Source organism: Rhopalosiphum padi, chromosome 1 (genome assembly GCF_020882245.1).
Source record: "Rhopalosiphum padi isolate XX-2018 chromosome 1, ASM2088224v1, whole genome shotgun sequence".
In the NCBI taxonomy this organism is placed as follows: Eukaryota; Metazoa; Arthropoda; class Insecta; order Hemiptera; family Aphididae; genus Rhopalosiphum; species Rhopalosiphum padi.
Genome location: NC_083597.1, coordinates 58,756,422 through 58,776,464, shown reverse-complemented (window position 1 = coordinate 58,776,464; position 20,043 = coordinate 58,756,422). Strand labels below are relative to the sequence as shown.

The 20,043-nt window shown below is 25.9% G+C and overlaps 1 protein-coding gene across 6 annotated transcripts in view; it reads right to left on the bottom strand.

Moving 5' to 3' along the window:
* Positions 1–1,219: 1,219 nt before the first annotated feature.
* LOC132922188 (aryl hydrocarbon receptor nuclear translocator homolog) overlaps positions 1,220–20,043 on the bottom strand; it is a 34,873-nt gene continuing 16,049 nt past the window's right edge. For 2 of the 6 annotated variants that reach the window (XM_060985609.1, XM_060985570.1), the window contains 12 exons: positions 18,212–18,289; positions 8,206–8,363; positions 4,866–5,038; positions 4,646–4,793; positions 4,333–4,560; positions 4,095–4,217; positions 3,869–4,027; positions 3,652–3,802; positions 3,403–3,587; positions 3,154–3,338; positions 2,925–3,060; positions 1,220–2,743 (listed from right to left, as the gene is read on the bottom strand). In XM_060985609.1, coding sequence (XP_060841592.1) covers positions 2,565–2,743; positions 2,925–3,060; positions 3,154–3,338; positions 3,403–3,587; positions 3,652–3,802; positions 3,869–4,027; positions 4,095–4,217; positions 4,333–4,560; positions 4,646–4,793; positions 4,866–5,038; positions 8,206–8,363; positions 18,212–18,289 — 1,903 coding nt within the window. In that variant the 3' untranslated portion in view covers positions 1,220–2,564. Of the gene's footprint in view, positions 2,744–2,924; positions 3,061–3,153; positions 3,339–3,402; positions 3,588–3,651; positions 3,803–3,868; positions 4,028–4,094; positions 4,218–4,332; positions 4,561–4,645; positions 4,794–4,865; positions 5,039–8,205; positions 8,368–18,211; positions 18,290–20,043 lie in introns of all 6 variants that reach the window. The other 4 variants (XM_060985599.1, XM_060985561.1, XM_060985590.1 and 1 more) reach the window with 3 other exon arrangements.

Sequence of the window (20,043 nt, the reverse complement as noted above, 5' to 3'; positions counted from 1 at the left end):
TACTCGTATTCAGTATTGAATTTTTTTGCGATAGATAGTTTTTGAATGGTGTAAACCTTATTATTTAACAATATTATATGGCTTCCATTTATTTTATATAATTGTTGAAAGTACTTCTCTTTCAATTATTGGAATAAGTTTAGCCCTATCTAGACATTTAACAATCAAACTATCATTTTTCTATAATACTATAATTTTCTTAACACTTATCATATTCTAAAAACCAAAAGCATTTCCATTTGTTGTTCATAATTTCTGTTAATATAAATAAGGAAAATATTATCAGCGAACTATTATCATTGTCCAACCCACATCATTCAACTATTTGTAATCGATCATAAATTATAATTCAAGACAATGGCATAAAAACAGATGAGAATATGTGATTTTAATCAATAATCAGTATATAAATGTTGTTTCTTAGTCCTACGGAACATCTTTGGCTCAAAAACTATTCCTGGAAATCTAAAAATTAGAATGCACCTGCATAATATTAGTATGAAGTTGAAACATGGCCTCTAAAAAATTTAAAGAACAAAGAATACGTCGTACTTTAATTCTAGTAAAGAATTACTAGAATACTAGAATTCTAGTAAGTGAACAGGGATAAAAAAAAGAATGACAGGAAATATCTTAATGATGAAGAAGACTTCAGATTGAGAAAAAATCATAATCAAGGTGGGAGAGCTGAGTAAGAAGAGATATAAAGCTGGTGGAGCCAAATAATCAATAATGGGAAACACTAGAAGATGAATGATGATATGCGTATTTAACGGTATGGTTTTAACTGGTAAAAACCAAAGGTGAAAGAAGATATAATGTATATAAATGTTTGAGTTTATAATAACAACAATAAACAATATCTCATCCAAGTGGCTAGATGAACAAAACATATAATATTATTAATCTGTTCAATAAATACATAGGAAAAGGATTGATTTTAAGCTATTGATAATGCTCGATAATTTTATCATTACCAGAAAAATTTAACCACAATATAATTAATCATATCATGAATTTATTTAACAAACAAATATAGCTTCATTTGATATCATTTTTGAATTGATTCTTAAATATTCTTTTATTAAATTCTCATGAGTAAGAATATGAATTATGGATCGTACTGCAGTATGTCTAAATGTATGTTATTTTTTAAAATACGTTTTAACCAATCTGCAACATAGTGCATAGTACTAGGAAAATAAAAATTACAGTTTGATTATTAAAAAAAAACCTCTAAATATATTTCATTTAATTATACAATACTTCTATTAAACTGTTATAATATAATGTACAATAATAAAAATTATGTATATAACTTAAAACAAAAGTGTTATATTTACAATGTATATTTTTTAAATAAACTGCGCAAAAGAGAAAAAGGGAAAAATTCGTAGCAGTGGTATAAGTGAAAATGGTGGTTGATTAAAAGAATATAATGGTATCACCATTAACTCTTTATACGTATATTTATATAGAATTTCATGTAATATGTAAATATGTATATGTACATATACACATTTATATTTGTATAAAATAGTTATTTTTTTTTAGACAATAAAATAACAAATTATTTAGAAATATTCGTATTTAAATTATAAAAAATTTCACACACTTACATCAGTATAAAGTAAATAATACTATTATAAACATACAATATTATATACAATTTTGTATACATGATATGGACAAAAAAAAAACAAACTTTCAATGGACTAATATTTGAAGTTGACCACTGGTATTTGGCTCAATGTTATTCGTATTATGATATTCATATATAAATATATATATATATGGCAGTCAACTACAAATTGAATTGAGAATATCCCTTTGGAAGTTCATTTAGTTATCCAGTTTTGAAAAATAAAACAAAATACAATCAAAAATAAATTTACAACTACGGAAGGATTTGATATATTTTTGAAAATGATATGTGTCTAAATAAATATATTTTTATATTAATTTTGAACTTCATTGAGATTTAAGGATAAAAAAAGTAAAGTTTCCAAATAAATTTAAATTCTTATAATTTATTTATTATGGCACTAAGCTAACCTAGGTACATACTTCATTGAAATGAGCATGACAGAGGTAGCTTGGAGGTTGTAATTGTAATAATGATCAGTGATAGAAGATAATAAACTATATTAAAATGATAACTTGGTGTAGTGTAAAAAGCAATGTGGTTAAAATTGTAAAAAAAACCAGTGTTTAAAATAATACCAATTTATGATTTTTTGAAAAAGGTTAAAAGTATACTTAGTAAGACTTACTTAAGTTATTAATAAACTTGATATGAGATTCTTATTATATTTGTATAGACTACATAAATCAAAGAATCCATAATATTAAACATACAACAACAGATATCCAGTATCATGAAAATTATGATAATAGTTTCTAATATACATAAAACCATGTAATACTACCACAGATGGTGTTGAAAATACCTTACAGGCAGATATTAAACAAATTTAGCTTATAACATACATTCGGGTAATTTGGGACAACTGCATTAATTTTATCCTTAATAAATTTGTTTGACATATAAGACAATTTTAAACTCATTCAAAATTTGTGTTGAACATATTAAGGTCTTCAAATGAAGCAGCAGCTGCACTTTGATCGAGCATCTGCATCATCATATCAGAAAGCTCTTGTGGATGGCCACTATGTGGATGTGGTGGAACATTATTTGCCACAGCTGTGGCCCCAGTTGCTCCAGCTTGCCAACCCCACATTCCTTTAAAAAATCAATTAAATGTTTTTATTAATCTATTTAAATTAAAATTATTATAAATTGTAACTGAATGTTTTAAGTCAATTATTAGAAAAAATAACTGATTGATAATATTTTCATTTTATACAAAAGAGTATTAAATAATAATTTAAAATAATTTAACAATTTAATCTGTATATTTTACCAGGAGATGCAGTTGCTGGTGATGGATTGTGATACGCTGTTTGTCTTGCACCACCACTTAATTGTGTGTATGTTGGACCTGATGGTGAACGAGATGGACTCATTTCTTGATTATATTGGTAACCTTCAGTGACCGGCTAAATTAATAATAAATAGATTGATAGATTAAAATATTAAAAAACAAATATCATATTATAATTTATAATTATTTTTAAATGTTAAATCTTTACTTGACGCAATGTCCATGCTGTTTGTGCAGGTGTTGGACTTGACTTTGTAAGGCGATTAATTAATGGTGATTGAACTTGACTTTGAGTACCTTGATTAGGTGAATGATAGCTAATGGGTGATGCATTTGTTTCATATGTATTAAATACATTTTGAGCGCTATTTGGTCTTTGCGCTGTGTTATTGGCTGTTTAAAAATAAAAACATAAAAGTAGTTTTAGAGAAATTGAAATTGAGACTAAAACACTTACGTATCATATGTTGACTAGCTGTCGGAGCAGCAGTAATCATTGCATGAGCTTGATATGGTGGTGCTGCTACATGATCCCTTCTTTGAACTGTATAATCTAATCCAGGTGCCTGTTGTTGATAAACAGGTTCAGTAGACGGGTTACTGATATTTACTCCACTTTCTGACGGTGAGTGCATTGAGGATCTAATATAAAACAAATATGCAAAATTGTGACAAAGACATATCATTAAATAAAACAAGAACTTACTTAGCTGTTGAATTGTTGCACACAATATACTCAATATCATCAGTATATGGATTTAAAAACGCAAATGCATTTGTTCTTAGCCAAATCCAGTCATGATTTTTACCTCGAAACCGATACATCACAGACATCATTTGGCCTTTCATTTTAAGAACTGAAACATTATTAAACAACAATTAAAAAAAATCATATTTATCAAGGTTGCCAAATAGAAATGTACCTTGTTCAAAACTTTCTTTCATATGAGTTTGGTCTTCAGGATGGAAAAACTCATAACATGTTTTGCTTAAAAGGTCTTGTGGCTTATAGCCAAGTATATGTGTAACACGTTGATCAACAAATGTAAATTTACCATCCATAGAATGTCTAGAAATGAATTCTAAAAAAAAGTTTATGATAAACATTTAAAAGATATTAAAAATATTTTAAATTAATTTTATTTTTACCAGCATTACTATTAGACCCGGCTAAATCAGTAGTATTAGGAGTGGAAGTAACTTGCAACCGACCAATAGCAACTAAACAACAATGAGTACCATCTTCTTCAACAGCTCGCTCAATTTGAACGCCTAAATACATAACATTTTATATAAATATTTAATCTTAAAAATTCTAGATGGAGGGATATTTGACTATTATTGGTAAGTGTCATCGAGGTGATTAGACGACAGATCGACATCATACCAGATAATGGATGATCAAACTGACCAGATGGAGGCCAGTTCTTTATGTAGCCAGTGCAGTGGATGACGGCAAATTCATTACCATCACGAGTTGGTCCTAATGTATTACGCTGTTTGAGACGTTGATGTAAATTATGTCCAGATATACTGGACATCATACCACCACTATTACCGATTTTCATTCGACAAATGAATCCACGCCGAGAACCCATACACAGTCTCATCGAAGCTATACAATACACCAAATTTTAATGTGATTATAGAAATTAAATATTGTATAGAATAACAACTAATAATATTTATAATTGACTTACATTGATGACCTTCTTTTTTCACTGTACCGGTTTTCAGATCTAATATACGCCCTGAATTTTGTGGTTCCTGTGTGGATAGTTGTTCCCGTACCTTTTCTACGTCTTCAGGATGTAAATGGTCAAACATACTTGTCCCTAACCAGTCATTCTAAGAATATAACATTAATAATAATAATTATTATTTAACCCGTTTTAAAGTATATAAATAGTAAATTCATACTTGTGAGTAATTTAATACTGGCGCAACAGAGTCAGAAACGTATATAACTCTACCAGTATCACATGTAACAACAAATAAAAAACCATCAGCTGCTTCCAATATTAAATGTTTTAGCTCTTGATCCGTCAGAAAGCTAGGTTTGTAGGTGCCATCATTGTTTGTGTTACCTGTTCCTATAATTTATACAAAAAGTTAATATTTTATTTTGGAAAAGCACTTTGCACAAATGGTATACATTCTTGCTTTTCAGGAGTTAACAATAAATAAATATTATCATCTCTACAAGTAAAACTTATCTAGTCAAAAAATACGAGATTATTAAAAACAAAAATTTACTTTAAATCAGCGATTATAATTAAAAAAGATCGTGATATTTCAATAACAAAGAACATTTATTTAATTATTTAAGTATATATTATAATTATATAATAAAGTGTTACAATTGTACTATAAGAGATCATAATTGTCATTAAACAATAAACACCACGTCATAACTGAATAATTTACAGTTGTAAACCTTATGTAAATATATTAATTTTATTTTGGTGAATTGGTTAATTTATGCCATTTATGGAACATTAAAATCTTTAGTTTAATAAATTATAAATTATAAGTTTTATGCTTTAAATCAGACATAAAATTGGCAATGCGCAATAGAAAAAAAAACATTGTCATTCACATCTCGCCCGTAAAATAAAATAAAAGTACGTCAAAAACCGAAGGGTGAAACAGGAAATTGACAATGGACGTGACAATAAACAATAGAGCCATACCGCCAGCGGGCAGACATAACGCTTAACCTGGTGAATATTAAATATTATTATTATTATTATACATTATTTCTAGCATAATAGTAATAATAATATATAACTGGCTTTGACTTGACCGGGTTCCAAACAAACGTATATGCCACCTATAATGCGACAATACTCATTCTTGTCATCCGCATACCGTCCATTTGAATACAATCGGTTTTGTACTCGGTATAAGAGGTAACCGTTATTATTATGACAAAAACGATGGTCTAAAGAGAAAAGAAAAATATCTATGTACCTACCTAAGGTATTGAGTGAAAAAATAATCATTGACCACTAAAAAGCTATAAACACGGTCATAAAACTGTTTTATTGTAACTACTTATAAAATGGTTATTTCTCTACTCTTTTACTTCTATACATTATTGGCGAAGGAAATAAAATATAAATTTAAATCATTTAACACGGATGATGTTTACATAACAATTTGCTGTATTCAAATAAATAATAATAGTAGTTAAGTTTGTATAACAATATACGTATATAGTAATAAAGGATCAATCAATTAGCAAGTTTTGTTGAAATATGGTAAGTATTTTCTAAAGGAACAATATATTATATATATAACATATGTATCGGAGAAAACATATACTTCGTTCGATATTTTTCGAAGTCGTAAACTATTATAGGTACTTGTAATAATACCAGTATAGTACTCTATAGAGTTGCCGGAGACCAAATAATACATTAGGTAGGTACTTGGTTAAAAACTTAGTCTTAAGTTAGCAAATTCAACAATTTATTTTATTATTTGTATGCTATTGCACCGTGACGATTAACGCTGATGAAAAGTAAAAACTGCAAACAGAGCATATACGCATAAACTATTATTATAGTTGTATAACTTATCGGATACCTTATACAGTAAAAAAATTGTTTTCACTATACGACAAAAATAATTTCTTAATACCTACACAACATATAATATTAACAAATAGTTAATGTAGCGTATGAATAATAAATAATTGGAATAGAAAAATTAAAAAAATCACGCACAGAGAACAGGAAAAAGAAGATGTAATTGAATTCATGGCGGTCTTGTACGCAATTCAGGGTATTAGATAGACTACGATAGAGCACACTCACATAAACATTGTCCTGTGCGGAAGGAAATAAATGAAAAGGGAAAAGGGAAACACGCATCCTGCGACAAAGCATTTTTGTTGTCCAAAATGAATTTGCGAGTTCTCACGCGCCCTTTCAGCGATGTTATTATCTAGAAGGATATAGTAGTAGATATAAACGACGTGTGTATGCAAGTGTTATTTGATACTTCCTATTGAGGTGTTGAGGATTAAACTACTCTGGGAATTAAATAAATGAAAATAAAAAAATAAATATCAGTAACATCTTAAACATGATTATAGAAATTTAAAAATGCGTTAATAATTATATAGTGTAAATGTCTAATAAAATCAATAAATTTGATACAATAAAATTATTAATTATTAATTCAATTTAAACGTTTACGAAAAGTTAAAGGTAAATAATAATAAAGAAGTCGCCAAATAATTTGTTATTTTGTTAATCATCATTAATAAAATAGTAAGTTATTAAAATAATAAAATAACATAGCATTAAGTTGGCAAAATATAAAAATGATGTAGATTTTAGTCTATTCGATTTCAATTTAGAAAATTTATGTATTTTATAATATTTATACATAGATACAATTATCAGTAACTAAAGAAAAATGTTTGGTTATGGTAACAGAAATGTACATTCTAAAGCATGAAAAAAAATAAATATATTACTATTTTTGTGAGGTTCTATTAATTTTAATATATCTGGCTAGAAACAAAGAGGTTCCGTCCATCAACATAAAAACATCAAATCATTAAAAATAAAATAAATAAAATTATTATTATTGTCAAAAAAAAAAAATATATGGAGCTATTACCAGTAATTTTCAAAATTAATACTTGGACCTTTTCAAAATCCTGTCGGCACTACCACGATATGGTTTTTATATAGTTATATAGCCCAATAGGTACACCTTACAGCTTGGTTTATGTGTTGACACTTTTTTTTTAGAATTTTTACAATATAATAATTATAAGCACAAATCATGTTTAATGGTTACAAGGTGAAACAAGATAAAATAAATAAGTTACATTTTAGAGATTGAAGGCTTGAGAGGAGCTATTCAGTGATGGATTTTGTGACATGCAAATGGGAAGGTTATTATAGTAGTTCACGACACTAAGTTTGTTTTAAGAAAAGGAAACAAGGAATACAAGGATAGACAATTCTGAGATCAAGGGGTTGTGATAGTAGTGGAGATTGGAGCGTAGCCGCGTAGGCATTTGTAGAATGTCCTGGCAACTTCATGTACTGTTGGGATTGACTATACGTATAATTTAACATTAACATTCATATCAAAACTCGTATAATACTTTCATTTGTATATCTAATCGAATTAAGATATTTATTATCCAAAATATATAGTTGGTATTTTGTGACTAGTAGGTTTTTACAAATGTTTGAAAACATTTGTTTTTAACATTTATATTTTAAATACGTACCCCTGAGACTTTTCATATGGTTAACAGCCATTCGAAGTATGGTGAGTTTATCTGGTTTCCGGGCTAGCGACTGACATGCCGGCACCATGTCCGAGAGTTCGGTGATGTATGCTGTCATCTTGTTCCGCCGTCGCCTCTCAATTTCGCAATGATTCTCCCTACAGTGATTTCACATGGAAAAGGAAAAGAAAAATCGCAAGATATACATAAATCGTCATAAAATCCCATTCTTGATACTATCAATAAGTATGGAAAAACATTTTTTTAGTTCAATTATTATTACAATAAATGGAAATGTATAACAATTAACTAATTGAATACAGGTAAGTCATGGTTTTATTGAGAAAAATAAACCTGATATATAACATTTAATAATGGAAATATATATTATTCAATGTTAAAATAAATTTAACTTAATTACAAGTGTTAATAAATATATACTAGGTAATTAATAAAATATATAATAATATAATAGTTTAAACGTTTAAAGAGTGAATTAGTTATTATCATAATTTATGGTTTCTTACAACTTTTATTTTATATACCTATCTATTATTACTAATTATCTAGAACAGATTAAATCATAGTGAATTGTATACAATAAATTTATATGATATAACTATATCTTACATACCTAATAAGACCCCAACTGTTTTTATATCATCTTAACAATCTTGCATAGATATGATATTATAATATTAGAAAGCGATAAGTTTGGTATTTTCAAAGATAATCATAAAATATTAAATAGTATTATAAAATACCACCATTTATTAAAGCAGAAATTATTGAATAAAATGTTGTTTACAAATATAATAATATATGTGTCTCATTGAATTAGGCGTTTAAATATTAACATTGTGTTTATGTACAAAAAAATATAATAAAACATTAAATCTATAGAACTGAAAAATATCAAAATAAAAGTAATAAAATACAGTATGTAAATATCAAGCTTTACACTTTAAATAAACCATTATGCATTTATCTTTCATTAATTGTATTAATATATTATACAAGTATAGATGTATTTTTAGTTAATGAAAAATTTTATTGAATACTCAAATTTATAACATTTTTTCAAAATATGTTGAAATTACTGCATAGTTTAAATTATATCTGACTTTCTAAGTATATCCGATTCAGAAAAATTATCAAGTGTATGACGTTATTAAGTTACCGGTAACCTTCCTACGTAACTATACCAAAATATAATAATAAAATAGGCGTACTGAAGAAAAAGAAATAAAAACATTAAATCATGCAATATACGTGATGGATACCTAAAACATTTATAGTTGGTAAGTACTAAGTAGTAGCTTAAAGTAGTGGGGCAGTGGTCCACTTATCGTATGTAATAAATTGCACATTAATATATATACTTATCTAAAAAGACTTTTAAATAATTTAAGTTTATTGACTAATCACAAATTAAATTGATAAAAAATGTAATATTTAAGCCCTGTTTAAAATTTTCAAACACTCAATAATTAACTTAATTTTGAATACATAAAGTATTATTTTTAAAAGATTAAAAATTAAAAAAATGTACATGAAAAACCTTACTTATTAGATTATACATTGTTTTTTTTATCTTTAATACTACAATGTAATTAAAACATTTAATACATGATAATATAATTAATGCTAAGTAGAATTAATATAATATCGCAAAGAATTTTATGAACTTATGGTAGTTTAATTTGTTGATTTAAAATTCTAACGATATTTATTATTAAGAGATGCTCACCCACGACTCACAGGTGTAGTCGACGACTTAGAAATGTATAATACAATAAATTTGCGTTTAACAGAACCAATTTTACGTTGTTAGTTTTAAAATTATAGTGTATTTACTTAATGTCAAAATGAATGACAAGAACCTAACTTGAGTTTGCTTGTCAAATATTTACGTTATTTAATTTTCAAGCGATCTATAAGTATTTTTAAATTGTACAACCTTACTAAGTCATAATTCACTTAAAAATTTAAATATCATAAAAACTGAAGCACAAACACAGATAATGTATTGAATGTTTTGATAATAGATATAGATCAATTCACTATAATATAAGAACAAATAATACAAAATTGGTTCTGCTGAACTCAAATATGGTGGAGGAGTAATCTACTGCAGTAACTGTGCAAGATATAGAGTCGACATACCCGGGTGGTGCCTTCTATATTATATATATATATATATATATCAAATTACATGAATTATTTAAAATAACATAATATAAAATTATTCATTCTTTAATTTATCTATAATATTTATCAATACTTATATATGCATTATTTATACCAGAGGTTCCCAAACTTTCTTAGCCTCAGAGCCTTTTTTTAAGTAGAAGTTTGTCGTGGGAGCCCTCAAGAAATATTTAACTTTAATTGTTATCTGTCTGTGTTCTGTGTACATTTATTGTGGTATTACAAACGGAGCCCTTGATAAGCCATTGCGGAGCACATTTTGGGAACCGCTGATTTATTTATACTATAATATAGTACCTAACTATAATAACCTTGTTGCACTTAGTACGCATAGATACATATCTTTTACCTTACAAGTATTATTATTTTTATTGACTATTCATTTCACCTTAAAAAGCATATAATTCAATCCCTCAGTGTTTCCGATGTATACTATACGTTTTTTATCATATTTTTAATTATATAAAGTAATATTTGATTTTGTTTAATCTGTCAAGTGATTAGTCACCGTTTATCAACATAAAATCAGTCAATCATAATTATTATATTTTCAAATCATATAAGTATAATATATATATATATAACTATTATGATTATATACGGGTAAGTTTCGTCACAATTATAGCTAGGTACTGTTAATACACTATTGCATTGTTTTATTTTATACTTTTGTGAACTAAAATAAAATGTTTAGCAACATTTATTAAAAATACCTATATACATAGAACAACATTTAAAATTTAAAACGTTAAACAGCAAAGTTGTTTTGTTTTTGTATAAATGTGTTTTATTTTTATTTATTTATTGTTTTTTTTTTTTAAGATATGTTTATCATTGGTGACGCATTTAAACATTTTGCTATTTTATCCTTGAGATACACTAATCATGCAGGTATGCAAACATTGTAATACTTCTATATACAAATAATTATTTCTTTAAAAATAAATATTAAAAATAAAAATTATTTTATATTTTTAAAATAAATAACTGTTCTATGTTAATATATTTAAATAACTATATAATTCATTGACGTGATAACCAATTTTAGCGGCCGTTTACATGAATAATTTTGCTAGTTCTCGAAAGAATAAAATTAATAGTAAAATATGATAATAATTAACGAATTCACTCATTTTCAATTAATATAATATGATATTGTAATTTAAAACATAATATTATAAGAAATGTATACGTGCAAAATCTACGGAAAGAACATTTTAATCTAGTCTGAAAACAAGATAATACAACATAAAGTTAAAGTATGTAAACATGCATTTATTAACTTATAACAATGATTATTTGAAGAGCCTTACGTTTTTACATAAAATGCTTATACTCAGCCAAATGCAAATACTAGCAATTTAGTATATTGAGATATTATCATTTGTTTTTCATTACTTTTGATTAGCTATCTGCTAAAAAAAATTCAACTCAACAATTCCAAATAAAATATATTAAACAATATTGAATTATCAATTTCAACATGATGCATTTATGAAAATAGATATTAGTTATGAACTTTATATCATATACGTAGATACTAAGAACTAAAGACTATAAGAATACTTTTATTTTATAATAAAAATATTATTGTTTAACAAAAATGTAATTAACTTATTTTTTAGCCAAAGGTTTTAAATAGGTACAATAATTACAATAATAAATATGTAATATTGTAATAAGTTACTACATAGTGTATCTCATATACTATAAACGTTTTTGTACAGATTTACAAAACGAAATAATTACCTATACCTATATAATAATCATATAATAGTATAATCTACTGTTCTATTGTATTTGTTTAGCATAATTATTAATTATTGTTAGATAAATACACGTATGCATCATTTAAAAACTTAACATATAATGCTCTATTTTTTTAATAGAATAAAATAAGATTAAAAAAATATATTCGTTTATTTTCAATAATATTTTACAGTATAGTTTTACTGTTAGCGTACTATAGAAACACGCGGTTGCAGAATGAACTTTGGTAATCATTAATATGTTAATTACACAATAGTTTAGGTGACGTGTCTGATTATATACATTCTTTCTTATCATACTTTAAATCTTAATTTTATAATTAGGTTAAGTTAATTTCTTAGAAATTATATCCAATTATACCACGTGTATATACTCTACATACTACATAAACATAATATTATAGTCGATATATTTTAATAACGCCTAGCTATATATTATGTATAAATTATAACACATTACTATATTATTATCCTTAACCGATATTTACATTTACGTTTAAATATATATAGTTCATCTTTCGATTTTCAGATTCTCGACAGCAAGTTTCTTTTTAAAATTGTTTCTTTCTCATATACAAGGGAAACAATGACACACAGGCATACACGATTGCTGCCTGTGTATATTACCTATATCTACCCTGCGTGCGCGTTTATTACGGTTTTCGCGTATACCCCGCGAGATAGTCCGTGTGAGCGCGCTCGAACGCGCGCGCGTGTGTGTGTATCACGGTGAAAGGTTATTTATATAATAATATCATATCGTTGCGGCAGCGGCCACCAGCCTAGGTCGTGGTGGACGCGGGGGTGGGGTGGCTGTTGCGCGATGATCTCGCCCAGGAAAATCGTGACAAGCATCCGGTAGGCGGCGTGCGGCGGGCGGGATGCGCGCCTTCTTCTCACGGCTATATGCACAAGCAGCTTATATTCACTATGTATGTGTGTGTGTGTGTATAGGCATGTGCCTTGTTGTTGTATAGTTCGCCACGGGGGTCACTCAACTCTCCTCTCTAAACTGTACTCTTGATTTGGCGCTCCGGTTTTTCTCGTTCCAATGTGTGGTGGTGTTTCGGTTCAAAATATTGAAAATGTAATTCTATATAGTATTTATAAAATATACATATGTAGTATTGCAGAAGACAAACGCGCGTGTAGGTATATATATATTATTATTACGCGTGCATTATCTTTGTGTCAAAGACGGTGATGGGAGGGGAAATAGAAAATTGTTAATGATTGCGAAATTATTATACGAAAGTTGAATAATAATTTCGGGCCAAGAGATAATATATACTTTCACAAACCAAACACCCCCCTCCCCACCACGACCCTAGAATAACGGCGTTTATATATACACATACATAGTGTAAATATATACATACACACACACTCAAATGAAGTTCAACGAATAAACTTGGGGCGGTTTTTAATGAATACTATATGCGGATGCGGATAGTGAGGAAGAAAAGTTTCGGGAGCGCGTGCACGCTCGGGTACAATCACGTCTTTATTAGCAGTCTCCGTGCTCGAATAATATAACGAATTAACCTTCTCGGTGAAGTTTTGCACAAAAGTGTCTTAAAAGACTACAGAATATACAAGTGTATATATCTATATAATATACAAGATTTTAAAGCCAAGAATATTGTTTGACATGCATAATATATTGTTGATTATTGTATGAAACTCAAATTAAGTATTAGAATTTGTAAACAAATACAATTAAACGTTATTATAGAAACAACAGTTAATTCATTTTTGAATTACCATATATTTTGTTCATGTAAACATTGTAAACACTTAAAATCAGTGTTGAATTTTGGGAAGAATACGGATAACCTATGGACTAATAAACTGAATTATATAAAGCTTTTATAAATATTAAAAAATAATAAAATAATTTATGAATTAATCAACATTTTCTTTAAGTACCAGATTTATTTTTAGAAAAACTTTAAGACAGCATTTCATCAATTAGTAATTATAAACGGATTGTATATTTTGGGTTAATCAGAAATTTCTAAAGGGTTTCCTGTCAATTAGTACAAAAAAAATCCCCAGTGTCTCAAAACAATCTCTTATATCAGACACAATAATATTGGAAACATAAATATTAGATAATAAAGATAATTTCTTTATATTATCTATTATTGGAAATTAAAAATGAAATTATAATCAACTATTTGATTTTATTACATGTAATATGTATGTGCTGTGTAAATATTAAGGATGATGAAACATTATTTAAAACATAATTATTTGTTGTATAGAAATCCCAAATAGATAAAAATTGAACAATTTTATGATGGTTTTAATATTTTGTAAATTGCTGGTAAATCAGGGTAAACTATAAAACGTTACAAATGACTAATCATGTATAACAAACATTATGAATTTATTACTTTAGATGTTAGATTTTCAATTAAATATTTTATCTTTTTACCTTGTAAACTACACAGGTTTATTTAAAAAAAAATGTATTTAAAAAATAATAGATCTCTATTACATATACATATCATTTTAATAATGGATAATTTATAACACACTGGAATAATTGGTCGTAGTAACCCACCAAAAATAATCTAATTACTATCTACGTGCGAAGAATGTCTAATATTTTTAATTATAAAGTAGTCTGACATAAATTAATGGTATATAATTTTTCAATTAGGTCCTAGAAGTTCAGTTGTTGATTAAAAATTGTGGGTAGTACTATTCTAACATACAAGTTTAGTATTATATATCTACAATATAGGTAATTACAAGGTATTATAAGGTTATTTTAGCACTGACTTTATATTTGGTGTGATTTAAGAGGACGTCAAACTCGTCTCCGCCTAATACATGGACATCATACCAAATTTACGTTCAGCAGTTTTAATTTTATATTATATTGTTATTACTCAAAATTTAAAGCATTAATATTAGAGTGAATTAACTTATTATAAAACGTTATAAAGTTATAACTTACAATATTTACAATATTTTAATTTTTAATCGAGTTATGAGTATTTTTAAATATTAATATTTTACAAGCAAGGTAGATATTGATTTTTATAAATAGTAAATTGTAGTAACCTATAATTACAATAATAGGAACCACTATGTATACATTATTAAGTATTATAACGTATTAGAAATAATATAGATGATTGACAAATTATATACATTATAATTGGGTAGGTATATGTTTATACCTGAGTTTATACATATACATATTATATTGCATACTGTAATAAATTATTTAATAATTATGAATGTACCTTAAATACGGGTGTAATAACAAATTTAGATATAGAAAAATAATATATTTAATAAAAATTAATAATAATTATGTTTTCAAAATGTATTTAGTTAATTAAGTACATGATAATTCACAAATAATTATTAATTTATATTTTATACAAACGATACGTTTCTTTAATAATAAGGTAGATTGAACTTGTATTTTTCAAAAATAAGTCACTTATATTGTATAATAAATATAATATAATTAGTTCATATAATATTAGTAGTTGTCATTATTACAGTATAAATAACATGAAATAGTATAAAATTAATCTTTATATTTGGAAATTAAATAATATACATAATGTCACAAACTTTTAATTCTTACGAACAATATTTTTTTTAAATATAACAAATTAACTAATATCGTTAATTTTTGTTTAAATATCTAATTTGAAAAAAAAAATTGAATTCAAATAACTAAAAAAAAGTGGCTGTATTTTTATATTTTCAAATTCTGTTTTAATGCTCTAAAAAGTGATCACAAAAAAAAATATATATATTAAACATATTATTGTCAAACCAACTCATTCAAAACTCTACTCTGAATTTATAGTGCCTATCGGAATTCAATGGACTATTCGGAATGAAAAGTTTGATAAGTAGTTTGTAAGACTGATACATCATACGGATATGACAATTTATCAAATACGAAAACTATTCATTTGTTTGTGTATCCAAAAAGTAATTTAATTTGATAATTTATTATTCTACTATTAGCATAACCATTGAAAAAATAAATAACGGTAGGTTTATCATACATAGATGGTGTATGTAAGTTTAACAATAAAGAATATATAATTTTTAATTTACCTATACATTACGTATGTATAATATAAATAAATATAAATGTTGATTAGAGAAAAAAATATTATATTTATAGGTTTAACAAACGTTTTTTCTATCAAATTTTATTTATCAAACATATACCTACCTCTATATAACTTTTCCAAAATAAAAAATACTAAGCAAGTCACAACCTACACCAAAATACGAACAAAATTTCAAAACAAAATAACATATTTAGTTATTCACAAATATATTTATTACGAATAACGAAATAATATACAGTTACAGTAGAGCTAGGCACCTTCCCATTTTTAATCTATAAATAAATTAGTGATAATATGTTATAATTATTATTAGAAACCGTATAACTTTGCATACTAAAAAATAATATTTTTGTTGATATTATACTTAATAAATCAGAAATCAAGTCTAAAATAATAAAATTAAAAAATAAATACAGTTAATACTAAAAGTTATATTATTAATTCTTAAAAATATTTTTAGCCTTGAATGTTTTAAAAACTAATTGATGATTTTAGACAGTGCGTATTAAAATTTTCGTAAAATAAGTGTATTGTTTGCTCTGTTTAATTGGATAATTTACATTGCAAATCATGAGACAATAGACTTAACATTTACTTAACAACACAGACATGGTACGGATGTCATAATATTTTCATTCTTTATAGCCACAATCATAAATATTATTTATATTTGATAAACTTTGAAAAACGTGAAGTAATTTATAATACATTTATTTTTACACTTTTAATAATAATATTTATATTCATAAATATTAAGTATAATAAAAAAAATTACAGAAATAAAAATCTTATTTAAAGAAATATTGTATTTATTTAAAAATGTCCATATTTCATTAAAGTTGAGCATGATATCTTCAATAAAATATAAATATATTTCTATTCATTTTTTAGCAAATCCTTATAATAGAGATTGGGTTTACTTATTGTTCAATATACAGAGTGGTCCATTTAAGTGTCAACACTCATTAATTCGAAAAATTCTTTTTTTATATAAAAACACGATAGGTAACATTATCATTTTTTAAGTTTTCACTTTTTTAAATGACACATATTTAATTTCATATTCTAAAACAGAATATTTTAATAGCACTTCATAATTTTATTTCATAATGTGGACAATATATAAATATATAAATGATACTATAATATTGAATATAAAATTATTAAATAAAACAAATAATCAATATATTTAAAAATACACATAGTATTAATAATATAATCATTATAAGTAATTTAATTTGTATATCAAATTAAGAATATATGTAGTGTAATTAATAATACAAAATCTGAAAAACAGTATTAAACGGATGAGGATGGTAGATAAGAAGGGCTCCCCAGGTTCTTTCTTTTTAAAAAGTAGTAATTTTCTTTTTTTCTTTTACTTTAATTTTTTTCTGTTTTAATTTTTAAGCCTTTGTTTTATCCTTTTTATTATTCTTTTGTAATGAGAACAGCAAAATTAAATTCTACCCCAACCTAAGGCCATAATATGCAATACACAACTGGCTGGAAAAATCTTGAACTACATTAAGGGATGCGATAACAATCCTTTTTTTACTTTAAACAAGGTAAGAGAAACATGCCACGCTCACTGAAGTTAATTATTTGTTAGACTATACTTTTAAATTAAAAATACAAAAACTGATACCACAACTATTTTTAATTTAGAGAAATTGAAAAACAAATTATTTTCCCTTAAAATAACTGATAACTGATTATATTAATTATTTTACATTGATTTACATTTAAATCAATTTTTATATTTTTAACACTAAGTAACTTTCATGAAAGTTGTTAATAATTAATATTTTATAGTATACACTAATATTATAAATTATACATGATAAATAACTTATAACAAAAATAAAAGCATCTTATTTGTATTGACCAATTTTGTTAAACACTCACCTCGCAAATCTTTCTTTGTCTTGGATATTATCATCTTCCATTCTAGAATATTTCTGACTAGAATCCTCTTCATCGGATCTAAAAAAAAATAATTAGTACTTTAAAATAAATAAAATACCTTATTAGATAATATCAAATATATTATATTAGGTAATTTAATTCTTGATTTAGATATGAATGCTAATAATTATAGTAGCTTAGCTATGTAAACATCTTTTTTATATATTGGAAAGGGATTCTTCCTTCTTACTTAAAATGTAAGAAAATAAATATTACTATATATATATATAATATGTATTAAAAATTAAAATATTTATTTTTTACTTTTTTTTGTCAATAAAAACTGTTTCCGACTACATTTATACTATTATATAACCTACAACCATTGTGTAAGAAGTGCAATTAATCAAGAATAATATAATATTTATTCATATTTTAGACAGTTTTCAGGATTCAACACTTAAATCACATTAAAAATGATTCACTAGAAAATTAAGTAATTACAATTTAAAAGATGATCGTTTTTTTCACATTTCAAATTGAATTAATCATGCATTTTTAAAATGTAATATTTTCGAAGTGGTGGTTATGAAACATTTGAAAATAGTATGTACCTGTGGTATAGAACTTAAGTGTTTCCATACAAATTAAAACAAATCATGAAGTCACAATTCAAAATTAATAAAAGAGGAGAAGCAGTTTTAAATAAATAACCTATAAAGTAGGTACCATTCTATATTATACATTAAAACTAGATGAACATAAATAATATATTTCTATATCATTATTTATTATTTTATATACAGTATTATTAAGCGGTATGCTTAGTACTATTATAATACGATAGTTTCATTGGATACTTTTTTGCTAGAATTCTTTTTCATTCAACAATGGAAACATTGTGTTATACGTTATACTAAATTCAAAGAATTTTCACTATTCTGAGAATGTGAAACAAGATTAATCATATCATACAAAGAAAATAATAAATTGTATAACATTACAAACAAATTATGAAGGATCATTTTATGTTATTTAGTTTATTGAAAAATTATTATTATCCCTATGGCATAGTACATTGTTATGCTAATTACAAGAAAGAATTTTTAAGTTCCGAGATACCTTTAAACTATTTTCATTTAACAATCGTTTCCTTTCGGTACATTACTTCTTATTGTTGTATTATTGGAATGTTAGGAGCGATTTCATTTTTAGGTCAATACGATAAAAAAAAATGTCCGGGGCCCGATTGTCTGCGAGGGTAAGGGACACCTGTAGTATAGAACACCTGGCTATCAGACCTCATGCCGAGGAAGTGGTGACTTTGATATATGGACGAAGGTCAAGTCAAATTCTACTATTTTTACAAAGGATTTTTACAAGAAACAGATTTTTCTGAAATTAATAATTTTGCAATACGTTTGTAACCATATTATTTGATTCTGAAGACGATATAAAATTCTGTGACACTAACGCATGTGTGAAGTGAGAAAAACTATTGGCTAATGCGCGGTGCAGAGGATACGGCGGAACTAATATGCTATAGTGTTCGTTGTCCTCTCCGGGCTCCTCGCGTCATCACCACTACTAGACCCGCGCTCGAAGGCGTGTCAAATGCGGTACATCAATCTAAGTGTTGATAAATTATTGTGGTTCAATGTTCAATAAAATAGGTATCTATTATGGGTGTATTATAGTACATTTTTCTTTCTTTTTTTAACGACTTTTTTACTACAGCTATAAAAAAGTTTAAAGTACTTATATTTCTAACAGATTTAAAAAAAAATTGTTTTAACAATATTTTAATTCAGTATAACATTTCTTAACCATTT